We start from the raw sequence: 15388 nt of genomic DNA, 5'->3' as shown, positions 1-15388 counted from the left end.
AAAGCGGCCGGGGGAAGGAAGTGGTTCATGCCTCAGGCCCTAGATTTCTATTTATGGATTAGCCACCTGAAATTGCAGGCGACATATCTATTTTTGTGGCACATCCCGATGATCATTAGTTAATTAAAGACAGGAGTGAACATATGTTGTATAAAATTTGTCAATTATATAAAAAAACAATATGCTTTAGCTCTTGGCCACAATTGAACTAGACCGTCTGCTGTCGATCCGCTAAGGCGCGGTCGGCCCCCTGCAAGTACGGAGTATTGGCTCTAAGAGATGAGAATCAGTAAGATCTCCCGATAGGCATAAGTACATCCGTAGGATTAGTTTAAAAAATAACTCTACGCATTCTACAATACCAGTGGCATGGAGTTGAACCAGTCATACTTCGTTAATAGGGGAATTGAAACATAGAACAAGATGGCTTTTTGGCTAACAACAGAGCCGGCTGGTCTGCATTAAAGTTGAGCCCAGCGTGGATAACACTGTCTGGGAAAGAAGTGCCTGAATAAATGACCACATGCCGTAACCAACATTTTCCAACCGAAACCACTGGGAAAGTGCACTATCGCACTTAACGGTAACGCCAGTAGCTCTGGGTGTTCTGGCGCTTCCAGGTGTGGCGGCGACCAGCCTTGGTGTTGTTGTAGCGGTGACCCTTGTTCATACCACGGGACTTCTTGCCAGTGGCGGTAAGGCCACGAGACTCGCGGTGCTAGAAAGAAAGACCTATCAGCACAACTCCCGGACATCACATTCGCATTTCGAGCCAAACTCACCTTGTGAACGGAGTTGCAGATCCAGTTGATGCGGGCATCACGACGGATGGCCTTGTGCTGGGGGTCGACAAGGATGACCTCGTAGTACTTGTAGGTGGAGTCCTGGTTGATCCAGTAGGAGTTCAGGACGCGCAAGTTAGCAGCGCGACGGCCAACACGCTCCTCAGCGGTGGACTTGAGAGCACGCTGGTACTTGAGCTGGTTGACACCGTGGTTGGTGGGCTTGCCTGTTCACACAATCACACATTAGCCAAAAAATTCCTTCGATTCCCAGAGATCTTCAAGAAATCTGCTTTCGACAGAAGAATTTCGTACCGTAAGTGGCACCCTTGGGGGCAGGGCGCTTGCGGCCACCGCGGCGGACACGGGCACGGTAGATAACGTAACCCTGCTTGGCCTTGTAACCGAGACGACGGGCCTTATCGGGGCGCGAGGGGCGCGAGGCACGGTGGATGGCGTTCAGCTGGCGGAGCTATATTATGCACTCTCAGCAAAGTTCAACGAGTGTATAGCAAGACACATGAAGCCCAAAAGGGTTTTCTTGCGTGCCACAATCATTTCCGCCGAATGACTTTTGTTCGAGCCGCCTAGCAATACCACATAAAAACGGCATATCCTAAGGCAACGCACACTAGTGCTCGGCGGAGATGTCAGGCAATCGGGGGGCGAAGGGATTTATCTCACCTCCCAGCATCGGACGCGCAGCAGGAAGCGAATCACATCGGACTGCTTCTTCTTCTGGATTTCTTCCACGTACTTGAGGGCACCCATCTGGACGGTTGTGAGTCAGAGAAATGCACTGGCGGCGGAGTCTGGATGAAAAGAGGGATGGTAGAACGTACCTTGTCGGCTGTACGAGGTCGTCGGTTGTCGTTGTCGCAAAAAGTTCGAGGAGGAAAACGTCGGGAGGCAGAGGTTGTGTGTGGGACGCTAGCGATTAGCGAGTTGACCCACCGCGACCAATCACGGGATGAGCATACTTAATGCCCTGAACATCAGGCCTCAATTATCTAGATACCTCAGGCTGCCACAAACTCCAATTTGCTATACAACATACACTACTCTGTATGGATGGTTTCGTTCATTTTCTGGGCAATATCGAATGAAAATTAAGGGTTAGAAATGGAAAGACTCTCTTCAAGGATTGTACTCTTAGGTATTCATTGTACTGCTTGTGCTGTATGTAGGCTAATGGGGAGAAGTGAAGAACCGACCCATGTTTCTTCAACTGTATAAGTGACCGACTGATCTTGTAATTTCCCAAGTAGATCATTATTTTCAGAATTGGTTGATTTTGGGATACATTTCGAAATACTCAATACTATCAAAATATCATACAAAAGTATCAAGATCGTCAAACCACCTCGCTCGGTAAATGCAATCAATCGCCTCGCTCTCTCCATGCTGGTGCCTCGTGAAGCATAGTCTCCTCAAAATCAAAGAACTAAAAACAAGCAAAAGCAGTCTCGTTTGTTTCGTTTAAGGGCGCCTCGAATGATGCTCTCGGTTGACCATTTCATTGGTCACAGAGATATAGTACGATCCCGCTGGCAAAACGCTCTTCTTGCATAAAGGACAAAGGCAACAGTTCCGGGTCAGGAATGGATCAATACACTCCGGATCAAATATGTGTCCACAAGGCAGTTCACGGACTGTAGATGACCCAACAACAAAATCGTCGAGACAGATAGCACAAGTTGTTTGGGTATGGCTCAGGCGATACTTGCTTCTGCGAGACTCATTCTGTCCGGGCTTGATCATTGCTGCTTCGGGTTTCTGGATGCCAGCCTCGTCTTGAGTATGGTTGTTTTCGTTGGGTGGTAACGAGTTGGCCTTGTCGCCAGAATCATGATCGATTGGATTCGCCGACGTATTATCTTGTGGAAGTGTTGGTTCTGCTGGAGGGTTGATCTCCAAGTATGTATAAAGTGGCATTTTGTTCACCACCTCTTGAGGAACCGTCATTTGGTTTAATGCCAAAGCCTCGATGTCGACTTGGCCTGCATTAACACGCCTCTGGAGCTGAACCCGTCTCTTGCGCAGGACGAGTCGATAAATAATCATCAGGATGATACTGAGTATCAGAACTGTTCCTGCAATTGCAAGTACGAAACTCCAGATGCTCGGGGACGCCCCTTCAGTTTCTTTGCCTACGATATGTGAGCATAGATTTCGATAGTGATGCATTTCTGTGACCTACCAGTTTCAATTCTGGCAAACAGCCGGTTAGTCTCGGTTTGTAGCGCGAAATCTTCCGTCCATTCGTCTCTGTTGCTGTCGGGTGTCTTATTTGAATACCACGAGAGATCATTGATCAATGTGGCTCCAGCTGGGCCTGAAATGGCATACACTGGGTAATTGTTGTCCATTCTCCATTTATCTCCATCATTGGTTGCCCAGCGTGAGTCGTTCGAGTCAGGGGGTATGTCGGTCTCGTTGTCTGAGGGCTGGAAAAAGATCATAGCATGCGTGCCGACCTTTTGGGCGGCGGAGAGGAACGATAGCGAGCATTCGGCGGTTACCCATGGAGCAAGGCCAACGAGGGAGTATCCGAAGTCAGAGACATCTTCATAGCGGGTCACATTTGGCGGCACAGACGAAGCGGTAATGTCGTAGCACGGATCATGCGGCTCTAGAGTGGGTACAAACAGGAGGCCTGACACCAATCCATCGTCCGGCATGCCGTTGCTCGATATCGTCTGGACCTTACGATCGAGAACAAACCGATAGGCAACATTCTCCTATTTAATTATGCAAGTTAGAATCAGGCCCGGAGGCTGTTGGCTAAATCTGAATGAATAAAGCACACTTACTGCGACTGACGAGGTGGCATTCGAAGCTTGCCCTGAACCTGCCCAAAGTGTAGCCACTTTATTCACCGAGTCACTTCGGGAAGCCATGGTATCGGCTGACATTAGCTTGATACCGGGTCAAGTGAATAGTGAAGATCAATGCCAAGCAAAGGATACACTATAGTCTAAATGCTCGAGACCCGTGAGGAAGGCGTGTGCATAGGGGGAAAGAAGTTGGATATGCAACAAGGTTGAAAATGGCAAGCACCATGGTTTTAGGCAAAGTCATTTAGGCGACATTTAACCCTGAAGCATCCCATACATCCCCATTGCTAATTAGAGCTCTACAGCGGAAGAATGCGAGAGTCAATCGGGACCGGCACAAGAATGTAGAATAAGCCTGGTTCCAACCACGAGGCAAGAGGCAAAATACGTCTTGGCTAAAATACACTGAGATTCACATTTCGAAGAAATCTCCGTAAACGAGTAAACAAATAGAAATGGCCGAGCGCGGGGTCTACATTGTATACTTCGCTAAACATGGCCGTTCACGGTAGACCGCTTATGGAGATGATCATCCACGGGCAACTTTTCAAGCTTTTCCACTTGATATGGGGATTTAGCAAGTTAACGTTATAAATAGTAATCCTCCAACGGTTTCGATTCATAAAAACACCCCCTGATTAACTCTCTGATGCCTCATCCCTCGGAATGTCCCAACAATGCGGTTCTCGGTTCTCACCGAAGAACTGTAGGAATGTGTTATCGGTTTTCAACCTTAACCACATTTTTGGGCGCTAGACCATGTGCGAGCCTTCAATTAGTGAGGCACAAACTGTATAGTAGTTGCAGACAATTGAACCATCTCAAAGCCTATGTTAATCATGAACGGATGTTCATGCCAAGAGTGTTCAGGAACCAATGAATCGAGGATGGTGCACGTGATGATAGACATCGTATCGCCATCACGTGCATATCCCCGACCGCCAGCGACCGTCACCACCTTTTGAGAGTCATAATTCATCCATGAAAGGTGCTCTTGCTCTGTAGTTGCTTTAGCTCATGATCAGGCAACTTGGGGGGAAATTTCAACCTCCTTTCATTCTCATTCGCCCTCAGTGACCAACGACAGCATGTGTCTGTCTAGTCCCATCCACATCTAGGATCCTTTCTGTCGACCAATCTCTCTTTTCGTTGATACTGCCTTTGGCGTATGATCATTTTATCTCTTCTTCTTCTTCTTCTTCTTCTTCTTCTTCTTCTTCTTCTTCTTCCTTCGTCCGATCATCGGTCTGAAGAAACACCATGCCGTCCGCATACAAAGGCAAAGGCAAAGGCCGCGATGCGCGCCAGTCGCGTAGCCGCAATACCACCCCATCCAGTGCTAGTGCTCCCGCTGTCGCATCACTGCCCATCCAAAGTTACTTGGAGAACGATGTCACCAAGCACATTGACTTGGCTAGTGTGCAGTACTCCGATGTGTTGGACCTGGTATCCGCGCAGAACATCCCAGATTCAAAAACACTGGAGACATTGGTGGAACACCTGAAGGGTCTTAGTGACATGGCCGATATGAGGGGCGAGGTTTGCAATGCGGGAATGCGCGAGATGTCTCAAAAGCGCAAGGAAGTGGAAGATCAGGAACTTGATCGTGAAGTTCGAGATCGCTCCAAATTGAAACGTGAAACCGAAGAGGATGACGATATTCATAAGGGCGGCAAGCTGAAGAAGCGGAAAGAGCGCAGCGGAAAGGAGGAGCGCCCATTAAATCATGGCGCACATGATATAGCGCGCCAGGATGGAGCTGAGACTAAGGTTGAGGGAGGTAAGAGATCCAACTCGGCGCTTTCTTCCCACTCTTTGTTTTTACCGACCCATCTCCACAACTTCGATCTTCTTTCACTTTCCCCACCATTCAGCTTTCATTAACCATCAACAGCGGCTTCTCCTGCATCGAAAATCTCCAAGAATGCGATATCGGATGAAAGCTCCTCGCTTTCACCCCCATCCATGATGTCCCCCAACGGCACGACCACTGCTGGCGACGGGCCTCCCCCGGGACCCCCGGGTCTGATAGCAGTGCCGACTCCCACCAACCTGAACCCCAACCTGCGATTCCTCAAGTGCAAGTTTTTGGCGAGAACCCACTGAAGTTTGACGACCCGACCATTTACAACATTCGGGAGGTTCTCCCAGGCATGACGGACGACGAGAAGAAAGAGATTTACAGCGTTGCCCACTTCCCCAAGACAGATCTTGCCCACATGGCAGCCGGCGTGGCTCCTGACAAGGACTTCAGCAACGCCAAACCCTCAAACCAAGTCAGCGCGAATACTTTCCAGACCTACATTGAACCTTACGTCCGGCCTCTTACCGAGGAGGACATCGCCTGGCTAAAAGAAAGGGTAAGTCAATTGCAGCCATTCTCATGTCAACAAAAGCTGACCTGTCACAGGGTGATCGTACTACCCCATTCATCATGCCCCGTCGCGGAAAGAAAAGCTATCGTCAAATTTGGGCAGAGGAGGATGGAGTGTCATACGACTCGAGTCAAGATGACAAGGACCAGCTGCCTTTGAATCAAGGACGTGGCAGCATTGAACAGCTCACCGACGATAAAGCCGAGACTAACGAAGTCTCTGTTGGGCCTCTCCTCAGCCGACTGTGCTCTCTCCTCCGTTACGAGCACCGTACCTTACCCGAAGATTCCAACCCAACCGCAAATGGGGATACTGCTAGTGTGAGTGGACTGGGTGGAGACGCAATGGACATCGATCAATCCACCGCCGAGAAGGAGAACAAGAGCGAAACCAAGCCTCTCCCTGCTGCAACCACCTTCCGCGACGCAGATCCCAACGACTTCAAAACTTCGGTCGCAAAACTGGATCATGCTCAACTTGATGAACGCGCCAAAGCTGAACTACGATTCATCGGTTTCCTCGGTGCAGATGATAACCCAGACTACGACGCTCACTACGATGATGAAGTTGCTGAGCGACTCCGCCTACTCCAAAGCGAGCTCAAGAAGCAGATAGTCACCAACAATGCGCGCAAGGCTCGCATTCTGAAGATTGCCCAGGAGCACATGGCCATGCTTGAGTTCACTACCATCCAAGACGACCTCGACTCTCAGGTCCAACAGGCCTATCTCAAACGCACCCGCACTATGGGCAAAAGCAAGAAGGGCGCTCAGCCCAAGCACCGGCCTGGCGGCGCAGGTGGCGGCAGCCACGTCGCTGGTTCTGCGGGCGTTTCCCGTCCCGCTGTCGGTGACGCTGCAAAGATTGTCATGGACCGTCGTCGTCGCTGGAACGAGGCATTCCTACCTATCTTTGACGACATCAAGACTACCATTCCCTCTGAGGGAGAGACGATCTTCGACCCAGAAGTTATGGCTGAATACGAAAAAGCCGAGCTTGAAAACTGGGACGAGGAATAAGTCTTCTCGCCTCTCTGCTTTCTTCCGGGTTTCTACCACTCGACAACCCATCTTCTGTCCTTTGGCTACCTGGTAGCTACCCCAACCCTTTGGATTATTTCCCGCATGATACGATACGAATGCATGATGGACCGGCGTGGCGTTAGCGGATACCTTTTTTTTTTTTTTTTTTTTTTTTGCTTGTCTCTCTGTGTTCCACCGCATCAAGTGTTGAACCCTTGGCTATGTTGCAGGCCGCTTGATGATACACACTGGATCTTTTCCACCACATGTGTCTAGATAGTTAATGTGACTATGTCCGTGTATTCTTATTCTTAAGCTCCAAGCTGTAAGCTTCCAATGAACACAAATTCTCCAATTGTCAAATCCCCAGAGGTACCTAGATAACCCAATATATATATCCGGTCACGTCAACGCCAAAATGGTAAAAAGTATGTAGGGTATCGATCAATTCTAGCAATCCAAAAGACAAAAAAGAAAAAGGAAGTCTCCACCAACCTCATCTGTGAATAATCAGTACCTCCCAAGGGTACCTCTTCAGTCTAGCCGTCAATTCCCTCTCACTCATCTCCAACTCCGTACAAATCTGATCAAAACAATGTGTACCATCAAGATACTTCGCAAGAACCTCATCCCCAACCTCCTCGTGCTCCTCCTCTTCCCAAAACGCCGACGGGGGCCCTCCACTCCCAGTCCCATTCCCATTCCCACTCCGACCCCCACTCACCACCGACCCAGCCCGCTCACGACTGGACTCCCTCCTCGCAGCCGCCGAGATAGGCGCGTCCTCCGACACACTCGAGACCGCATAGGGCGTATTATTTCCCGTAGTACCGCGCGACGACAGCGCCGTAGGCGTGAACGAGGACGCGCGCGGCGGGGGCGCAGGCTGGCTCGTCGCGCGTGCGTATTTGTGCACCCGGTACAAGAAGCCCTTTATCACGCCGAAGGTGATAAAGCGACGGATGTCGATGTTGGCTAAGGAGCGGCTGTGCGCTGCGTACCATTGCTTGACGCTCTGGCCTTGTTTTAGGCTTGCGTAGAGCTCAACCAGGGCGGCGCCGTCGACGATCGCGGGTTTGTGGAGCGTGTTTGGTGTTGTTGGGGAGGTGGAGGTGGAAGTGGAAGGGTCTTCGTCGGCGCCTAGGAGGGGCCAGATTTCTTCGGCGTCGAAGCGGGATTCCTCGCGTGTGAGGCTTGATGACGGGTCTGTGAGGGAGCTTGAGAGCGGGGCTGTTCCGGTGCTGTCGTTTGTGCTGCCGTTGGCGCTTGGGGTTGGGATTAGGGTTGGGGGGAGAGGGGAGGAAGGGCCGGTTGGTGGGTGTGGTGCGAAGCGTAGGTTTACGTAGCGGGCACATTCTAGTTGCATTGCTTCGTCGGAGCCTATAGTTGGGATGAATTGGGCGGTTGGGGCGTAGATGGCGGAGAAGGAGAAGATGTCGAGGATAAATAGGCAGCCGTAGTAGAGGAGATGTCGGAGGGCGCGGCAGGTGAGGGAGAAGTCTGTGTCGGCTAAGACGGAGATGATGCGCACGCTGTTGACGCCGTTGATGTGTGGTACGATCTAGCAAGGTTCAGCTGGTGTGTTTCTAGCCATGGGGACGGTATCGCCTTTCACATACCCTTTGCATGGTCAAGTCCCAGTTCTCATCCATGAAAGCCTGGTATCGCAACGTGAAGAGCGGCACTTGCCAGGCCTTAACGGGCGGGGGAGAGGGATATATCGGGAAAAGCTTTATGTTGAGAGTGTTTAGTTCGTCTGGATAGAATGGTTAGCAGCGGAATAGTGCCGAACAGGTCCATAGACATACCAATGGGGATCATGCACTCGCAATAATTGTTCAAATCCTCCATCAACATCTCACAGAGACTATAAACCTTCCCCTCCCCACTTTTCGAGAAGTCTCGGGACAAAAAGCCATTCTGCTCTTCCAGACCATGCATTAAATCTGCTAGCTTCTGCACCACGCTCTTGTACGTGCTGAAGTCCTCCTCCTCGGCGAGGACTATGCAGAAGTTGAAGATGAATTCATTCCGGTCGTACCGCACTGATTTCATGCATATGGGGTAGCCCAGGATACGGTATCCGTTTGTGCAGACTTGCAAAAGGTTTCCACAGAGCTCCTGACGGGGGATCACGAAGAAGGAGATATCCGAGAAGGTGAGGAAGGGTGGTTGTGAGGGCGCGTTGGGGGAAGGGACGATGGCTCCGTCGGGGACCTGGTGGACGACTTTTGGACCTGCATATCATTAGTCGATAGGTAATTGAAAGCTTATCATCGTATTGAAGGTCCTTACCCTCTATCGTGTCGAATTTACTGTAGAAGATTGCCTTGATCATCGTGGAGATGCTGTGGGGCTTGTAGGGATGTGTAATAACCAATCTGAGAGCGAAGCAGCGCAGTCTATCGGCCAAATCCAATCAAACACAGAGCTGAAACGAGGTTCATGTTCATGGGCATGGAGATCAGTTGCGGAGCGGAGCTCGGAGCGGAGAGCTTATCGAAATCAATATTTCCCAGAGCTATACTTAATTAGGTTAGCCTTTGTACATCGTGTTTGTTTTATTGGCTGAACCTGGCTGAAGCATAGCCCACGTGATATATAATTTATCTCTCCCCGCATCTACCGACTAACACTTCGATTCATCAACAGCTTCAGGATATCCCACGGGCCTTCTTTTTTTTTCCTCTTGTACGACGGTATTTTGTTCCACACATCTCTTGCAGGTCTCTTGTCTGCAAGTATCTCTGGTGTTTCTTCAAACAGCACATATCTACAAGATAAGATCAGCTAACCTCTCAGTCTTGGGGACAAACCAGAAGTGTGCCCGGAATCAAATCTAATAGGAAAAGGGAAGAACCACTCCTCGGTTTTAACATTCAATGAAAGATACGATGTCATGCAATATTACAGAAGATGAAAGATGTGATGCACCCACATGCTGCGTTTGCAATGGATCAATCAAGAATTTGACCTTGACTGACTGGCACTAACAAAGACGATGGCAGAGTATGGGAGTTCATTCGCGTCGAGAATGGTTATGCTATTTGATTTCACCTTCTCTATTTCAACCACTAGTTTTTCTAATAAAAAAAAAAAAGAAAAGAAAAAGAGAAAAATAATGTTTAATATCAAGGAAGATCCAGTCTACATCTTGCTCGACAATGCACATCTATTGGATGATCATGAGTATAAATGATAATTGATAGATATATTTCTGAGTAAGTTAGAATAGCTTTTGCCGTTTGCTGAACATCCTCCGATTACCACGTTGAATATAAGTATACTCGGCAAAGCAGGCGACGAAAGAGTCAACGGTCAAACAAAGCACGGCAAGGAACGGGAACATGAGGGTATTAGTGAAGATGAGACAGGAGACAATGAAATCTATGCGTAAGCAAGATACTCTTCCGGTTGTGTAAGTAGAGCAATGGATATAGATAAAAGCAAAGGGGACCCGAGAAGAAGGAGCCAGTCCACTTCAGATAATGCGAGAGAGGTAAGATGCGCCGTAAAAATGCAAAACACGGATCGTAGCGGGCCCTATTCGAAGGTTCCCGAGTAAATAGTATGCAGTCATTGAGCCGTGCCCGAGGCATGGTTAGATGTAGATGGAAGAGCAGTGTTTGCGATAATGCTGTCTGGCACCGTGAACAAGGCCCTCGTCACCACACGGGCCGCACCGTGACCGTGCGGGATTCGGACATTGTCGGCGACAAGAGTCAAGGGCTGGTTCGCACGAATGGCTTGCACCATCTCGCCGAAAGTGCCACGCTCTCCAGCCTCCTTCAGCCATTGTTCCCAGTCCTCGTCGAGCGGCACATCAGTGCCTTGGTCGCGCGCAGCCATCGCAGCAAGGATCCGGTTGTTGAGGGCCATCCCACAACTTTCCATTTCCTCATCGCTGAGTTCCTCTTCGATCTCATGCTTTCCCTCGGCGGACCGGTAACTGGAGGCACGGGAATCGATGGCACGGACCGTATCATTGCTCTGGGTTTCGATGATCTGGTCATCTTCCTCTTCTGTCCCGCAGAAGTCGTAGTTGTTGAAGTGGACCTCGATTGAAGGGGCGGGTTGCGGGGATGCCGGTCGGACTGAGTGGGCTGTGGTGTCCCGCACGATAATCCCTTCTTCTGCCTCGTACCGCTGACGCGCGGACTTGGTCCCTTCCCACCGACAGAGGTTGGAGATCTCCTCCTCTGTCAAACCGAGTTCGTCAAAGGTGCGGAACAGCTTTCGATGCCATGGGAATCGACTCAGTCGCATGCGATGCGGTCCATACGAGTAGTCCAGCCCCGGGTATTGCGCTTCAATGCAGTCTAGCGAGCCGTAGAAAAGGGATGTTTCGACACGTACTTCTGGAACGAGGTTTCGAGTAATGTGAGCGCCAAACGAACCGGGATCGTTTGTGCGAGGTCGTGGAAACGTGGCGTTATACACGATCTGGCCCACGGATGGTTTACGCATGGTGAAGGATCGGATGTGGAAGGAGTTAAGAGGTAAAAGAGCAAATTAAGGCGGCAAGGTCGTCCCAGATACCTTGGAATGTGATTCAGGATATCCAGCCCTGGAGGGGTCCCCCCTTGCCCTTTGTCAAATTCCCGGACGTTTGAGACGTTTTGGATGTGTTTGGGTTGCGGAGGGCTTCAGTGGGGGGATAACACGCTAGACAGGGAGACAGGGCGCATACGATAACTCGAAAATTATAACAGAGATGTTCCTTCACCTGGATTTCTCGTAACCCAGGTCAATGGATATGATAATTAAAGAGAGGAAAAGTCCCGATCAGGTGCCCAGCTGACGCTTCGGCTCTTTGACCCTTGGGGCAAGGTCTCACAGGCGTTCCATTGAAGTCGACAGGGGGAAAAAGATGGAAGATGGAAAATGGAAAATGGAAAATGGAAAGAAAATAAGGGAAAGGAAATAGAATAGTTTGGAGACAACTGCCCTTACAAGACTTTTATAACTAAAAGTCCCAATTGTGCGTTGGCATGGCCACGATGCACGGCCAGCTGTTAAAGACGTAGACACATTCCTTTACTTGGACTTGAACTTCGCATATTCAAGTCAATATGGTTCATCGAATCATAATACTCTAAATTATAGAATGATTCGACAGATTTGGACCTGTTCTATTGCCCTTTTCGGGTTTTATGTTCGCAATCACGTGCAAATAACATAACTATCCAGTCTATCCAGCACATCTTCACCTGGGCAACCTTGGACATGCAGAATCTGACATCAGATTTTAGATACTGCCATGTCGACCTTCGATGGCATTGTGGAAGGTAAGTCCGACCCTTTCCACGTCACTTCCACGCTAACCATCCGACAGAGTTTCCGGACATTCGCAGTGAGCTTCACCTATGAGATCAGCCAAACTTGCAGCTAAGAAAAGCAGTTGACTACTTCCGGAAATGCCCCGAGCGGCCGGCGCCACTAGCTTGTTTTCTCAGCCATGTGCATAGCGATCATTTACAGGGCCTCGAGTCCTTTCGGACGCCGTTTATCTACTGCTCGCCGGCCACTCGAGAGGTATGTTCATATCCATCCTACTGAAATTCATCAAACTGAGCATGTGCAGCTGCTCCTGCGGATTGAAAAGTATCCCCATCGGATGAACTTTAACAAAGGCATCTTGGAGCCCCGCCGATTGCACTATAAGCATCTTGCAAAGCTTCTGGTTAGTATCGTGTTCTAAACCCTGACTAGAATTAACCAAGAGCTCATTCCCCACAGCGCCCAATTCCACTGAATACCCCAACAGAAATCGAGCTCACACCCCGACGCCGTATCAAGGTGACATTGTTTGATGCCAACCATTGCACCGGGGCTGTGATGTTTCTAATTGAAGGGGATGGGAAGGCAATCATCTACACCGGTGATATCCGAGGTGAGTTGGTGATGTCTCGTCTTGGTTGAACTGCTGGCTGATTATCTTCAGCCGAGACATGGTGGGTGAGCAGCTTGGTCCGTCACCCTGTCTTGATACCGTATACCCTGGGACAGAAACGGCTGGATAAATTGTATCTGGACTCAACCTTTGCAAGCAAGACAAATCCATTCCGGGAGTTCCCCTCCAAAGCCGAGGGACTGTCTGAGCTGCTGCAGAAAATTCAGGCTTATCCTGACGATACGGTCTTCTACTTCCGCGCGTGGACGTTCGGCTACGAGGATGTCTGGATAGCGCTTTCGGCTGCGCTAAATACAAAGGTGATGAACACCACGCAGCTCAAGTATGACGCTGGCTAATGTAGCGTAGATCCATGTGGATCGTTACCAGATGGGCCTTTATCGGTCTCTGGTCCAGACTTCAGGCAATAGGGGAGTTAGTGAAGCTCCTGCTCTCTGTGGGTTTGACCTGGGAAACGAAGCTGTAACAGGCTGCCTAAGTAACAACGAGTCAAGTCGAATCCACAGTTGTGAGCCTGGAGTCTCGTGCCCAGTAACTCGCGGCACTAATACAGTCTACATTGTGCCTATTGTGAATCGCACAACTGGTGGTGCGGAAATCCCCGAGGTCGGTGCAGGTGGTGGTATTGGGGATCTGTACCAAACGCATGAACTCGAACTGCCAGATGAATCTGCATTGGCCGAGTTGGAGAAGTTGTGTCTCAAACACGTCCAGGACAAAGAAGCCCTTTCTCAGGTGCGAAGTGCACTTCTTGATGCATTCCGGTCGAGAAAGAAAGCACTCTCTCTTGACACATATGGCGTGAAGGATGAGGGCGAAATTTCATTAAAGAACCTAGTAACCGCTCTAAGCCATGGTCCATCTGAAGCCTCTAACGGGTCATCTCGGCGAGATCTGCCTAACACCATAGTAAGTGGCACTGCGGTTTTCTTTCGAAGACATTCTCTAATGACGTTATAGCGTTTTCCATATTCACGACACTCTTCTTACTCCGAGCTATGTGAGCTCGTAGCTGCCTTCCGGCCTAAGGACATCCATCCATGCACCGTCGATCCAACGACCTGGAGCGAAGACGTCTCCATCAGACGCTTGTTCGGCCACCTCTGTTCGGGAACCGATTTTTCGCATGACAATCACATGCGGCAAACTGTAGCCGATGACGCTGACGACGAGGGAGATTTGCGTGCAAGAAAAAGGGCCCGATACGATATGGACCTCTCCACACAGTCAACCCAAGAAACCAGTAGTGGCATTGAAGAGTTTAGTCTTGGTGCTGCCGATGCAAGCCAGCATCATGCTCAGGGGCATGGATCTCTACATCATTTGAGTCAATCCGAAGAGGCTGCCAGAGTTAAACGCAACGAAATCCGTCAAGCACACCGCTATCTTCAAGAGCATGCGGAACCTGGGCTCTTTCAAGTCAATCCTCTCCCGTCTACATGGCCAACAGAAAAAGAAGACAGGTTCGATCCGGCCAGTGGCGAGGGAAGTGAAGAAGGGGATACGCTCATACCCGACCAGCCAAATTTAGAACCTTCGGCTACAGGACTCCGACTCGGGCCCGAACCAAGCACATCTACAAGAATCATTGACCTAACTGGCGATGGTGCTACCTCTCCCCGCCTAATCCAACAAACAGACAGTCAACACACAGACATACTTTCTCTCTCCATATCCGAGTCCGCGTTTGATTCTCCGGACCAAAATTCTGTTGAGAATGGGCTACCAGACCTAGCGCGAAGAGGAGAAACCGTGAATCGCTCACGCCGGGCGCGTGTTGCTGCTTACCTAGCTGCGCGTGAAGGTACTTTCTCTGCGTGGACGGATGTCTCGCTTGTTTCGGCGGATAATCAGGGCGAGGAGATTGAGCTATAGGCTTGATCTTTTCTTCATATCGGTAGGTGCATGGATCTGTTCTTTTTCTTTTTCTTTTTCTTTTTCTTCGATTTTACTGTGCATGATACCCCCTCTCTATTATCTTCAATGTTGTTATCGATCTGTCATCTGGTATTTCGCCGATGGAACTATGTCTGGATACCTGGAAGCTGGATCCATCGTGGATTTTATTTTCTTTGACTGCGATGCAGAAGATTTGCGTGCTCCAATTCAACTACATTACTTACTGCGCATTACTGTTCCTGAACACCAGCCAAATAGTAAGCTTGGTCCACCTTCAATAGCCCTAGGTGAAACTAGACTGCATCGTCGAGAAACCCTAACAACCTGCCGAGTACATGGGCAAACCATCGATATCAGATCTCTTTGACGATCGATATGGCCGCTCCCATCTATCTGTTTATAGAGAACAAAGGGCTAAACAATGGCCTTGCCAGACTATAATTATAACAAAGCCTTGGTGAGTTTACCTTCTCTATTTTGGCGTTGCATACTAACTCCTTTCAACATCATGGCGGCTTACAGATATCAAGAACAAAGGGAACAAAGATCCCTAACAATA

General features: G+C 49.6%; 5 protein-coding genes across 5 annotated transcripts; 2 read left to right on the top strand and 3 right to left on the bottom strand.

The window, feature by feature from the left end:
- Positions 1-371: 371 nt before the first annotated feature.
- N7525_010831 (60S ribosomal eL15 domain-containing protein) lies at positions 372-3697 on the bottom strand (the record flags this gene model as incomplete). Its single annotated transcript, XM_002561188.2, is given in 9 exon segments — positions 372-718; positions 783-1009; positions 1098-1254; positions 1467-1553; positions 1625-1761; positions 2398-2434; positions 2451-2932; positions 2983-3523; positions 3596-3697. 9 exon segments carry the CDS (start codon positions 3695-3697, stop codon positions 578-580), a joined length of 1911 nt encoding a protein of 636 aa, XP_002561234.2. The 3' UTR covers positions 372-577.
- Positions 3698-4879: 1182 nt separating this feature from the next.
- On the top strand, positions 4880-7013 carry N7525_010830 (histone acetyltransferase NGG1; the record flags this gene model as incomplete). The annotated part of the gene is made up of 4 exons (XM_061215241.1): positions 4880-5399; positions 5514-5642; positions 5699-5979; positions 6030-7013. 4 exons carry the CDS (start codon positions 4880-4882, stop codon positions 7011-7013), a joined length of 1914 nt encoding a protein of 637 aa, XP_061067753.1.
- A 499-nt stretch (positions 7014-7512) lies between these two features.
- N7525_010829 (nitrogen permease regulating protein NPR2) lies at positions 7513-9354 on the bottom strand (the record flags this gene model as incomplete). Its single annotated transcript, XM_061215240.1, has 4 exons — positions 7513-8577; positions 8636-8772; positions 8825-9253; positions 9312-9354. 4 exons carry the CDS (start codon positions 9352-9354, stop codon positions 7513-7515), a joined length of 1674 nt encoding a protein of 557 aa, XP_061067752.1.
- A 1238-nt stretch (positions 9355-10592) lies between these two features.
- N7525_010828 (uncharacterized protein) lies at positions 10593-11483 on the bottom strand (the record flags this gene model as incomplete). The annotated part of the gene is made up of 1 exon (XM_002561192.2): positions 10593-11483. One exon carries the CDS (start codon positions 11481-11483, stop codon positions 10593-10595), a length of 891 nt encoding a protein of 296 aa, XP_002561238.2.
- A 793-nt stretch (positions 11484-12276) lies between these two features.
- Positions 12277-14805, top strand: N7525_010827 (uncharacterized protein; the record flags this gene model as incomplete). The annotated part of the gene is made up of 8 exons (XM_061215239.1): positions 12277-12304; positions 12352-12369; positions 12418-12551; positions 12601-12699; positions 12756-12909; positions 12961-13229; positions 13279-13839; positions 13891-14805. 8 exons carry the CDS (start codon positions 12277-12279, stop codon positions 14803-14805), a joined length of 2178 nt encoding a protein of 725 aa, XP_061067751.1.
- Between the last annotated feature and the right edge of the window lie 583 nt (positions 14806-15388).

Source organism: Penicillium rubens, assembly GCF_028828025.1.
Source record: "Penicillium rubens strain IBT 27055 chromosome Unknown utg000004l_segment0_segment0, whole genome shotgun sequence".
Taxonomy (NCBI): domain Eukaryota; kingdom Fungi; phylum Ascomycota; class Eurotiomycetes; order Eurotiales; family Aspergillaceae; genus Penicillium; species Penicillium rubens.
Note: the sequence above shows the minus strand (reverse complement) of the source record. Positions and strands in the feature narration are given on the sequence as shown.